The sequence below is a fragment of the Nestor notabilis genome, unplaced genomic scaffold (assembly GCF_000696875.1).
Source record: "Nestor notabilis isolate BGI_N333 unplaced genomic scaffold, ASM69687v1 scaffold20632, whole genome shotgun sequence".
Lineage (NCBI taxonomy): Eukaryota > Metazoa > Chordata > Aves > Psittaciformes > Psittacidae > Nestor > Nestor notabilis.
Genome location: NW_009917249.1, coordinates 11,954 through 12,172, shown reverse-complemented (window position 1 = coordinate 12,172; position 219 = coordinate 11,954). Strand labels below are relative to the sequence as shown.

Below are 219 nucleotides of genomic sequence, written 5' to 3'. Positions count from 1 at the left end.
CCCCGCAAGCAGTACTGCAAGCGGCCGCAGCTCCAGTGCCACCAGTGTGAGTTCACCTGCAAGCAGGCCCGCTGCCTGCGGCAGCACGTCCGCATCAAGCATGAGGGGGTGAAGCCACACAAGTGCCGCTACTGCGAGTTCAGCACCACACGGCGCTACCGCCTGGAGGCCCACCAGTCCCTGCACACCGGCGTGGGACGCATCGCCTGTGGCCTCTGC

At 67.1% G+C, this 219-nt stretch overlaps 1 protein-coding gene across 1 annotated transcript in view; it reads left to right on the top strand.

Moving 5' to 3' along the window:
* ZNF142 (zinc finger protein 142) overlaps nucleotides 1–219 on the top strand; it is a 9,538-nt gene that overhangs the window by 6,722 nt on the left and 2,597 nt on the right. Inside the window, 1 exon segment of the mRNA XM_010009136.1 lies at nucleotides 10–217. Within this exon segment, the coding sequence (XP_010007438.1) occupies nucleotides 10–217 (208 nt within the window).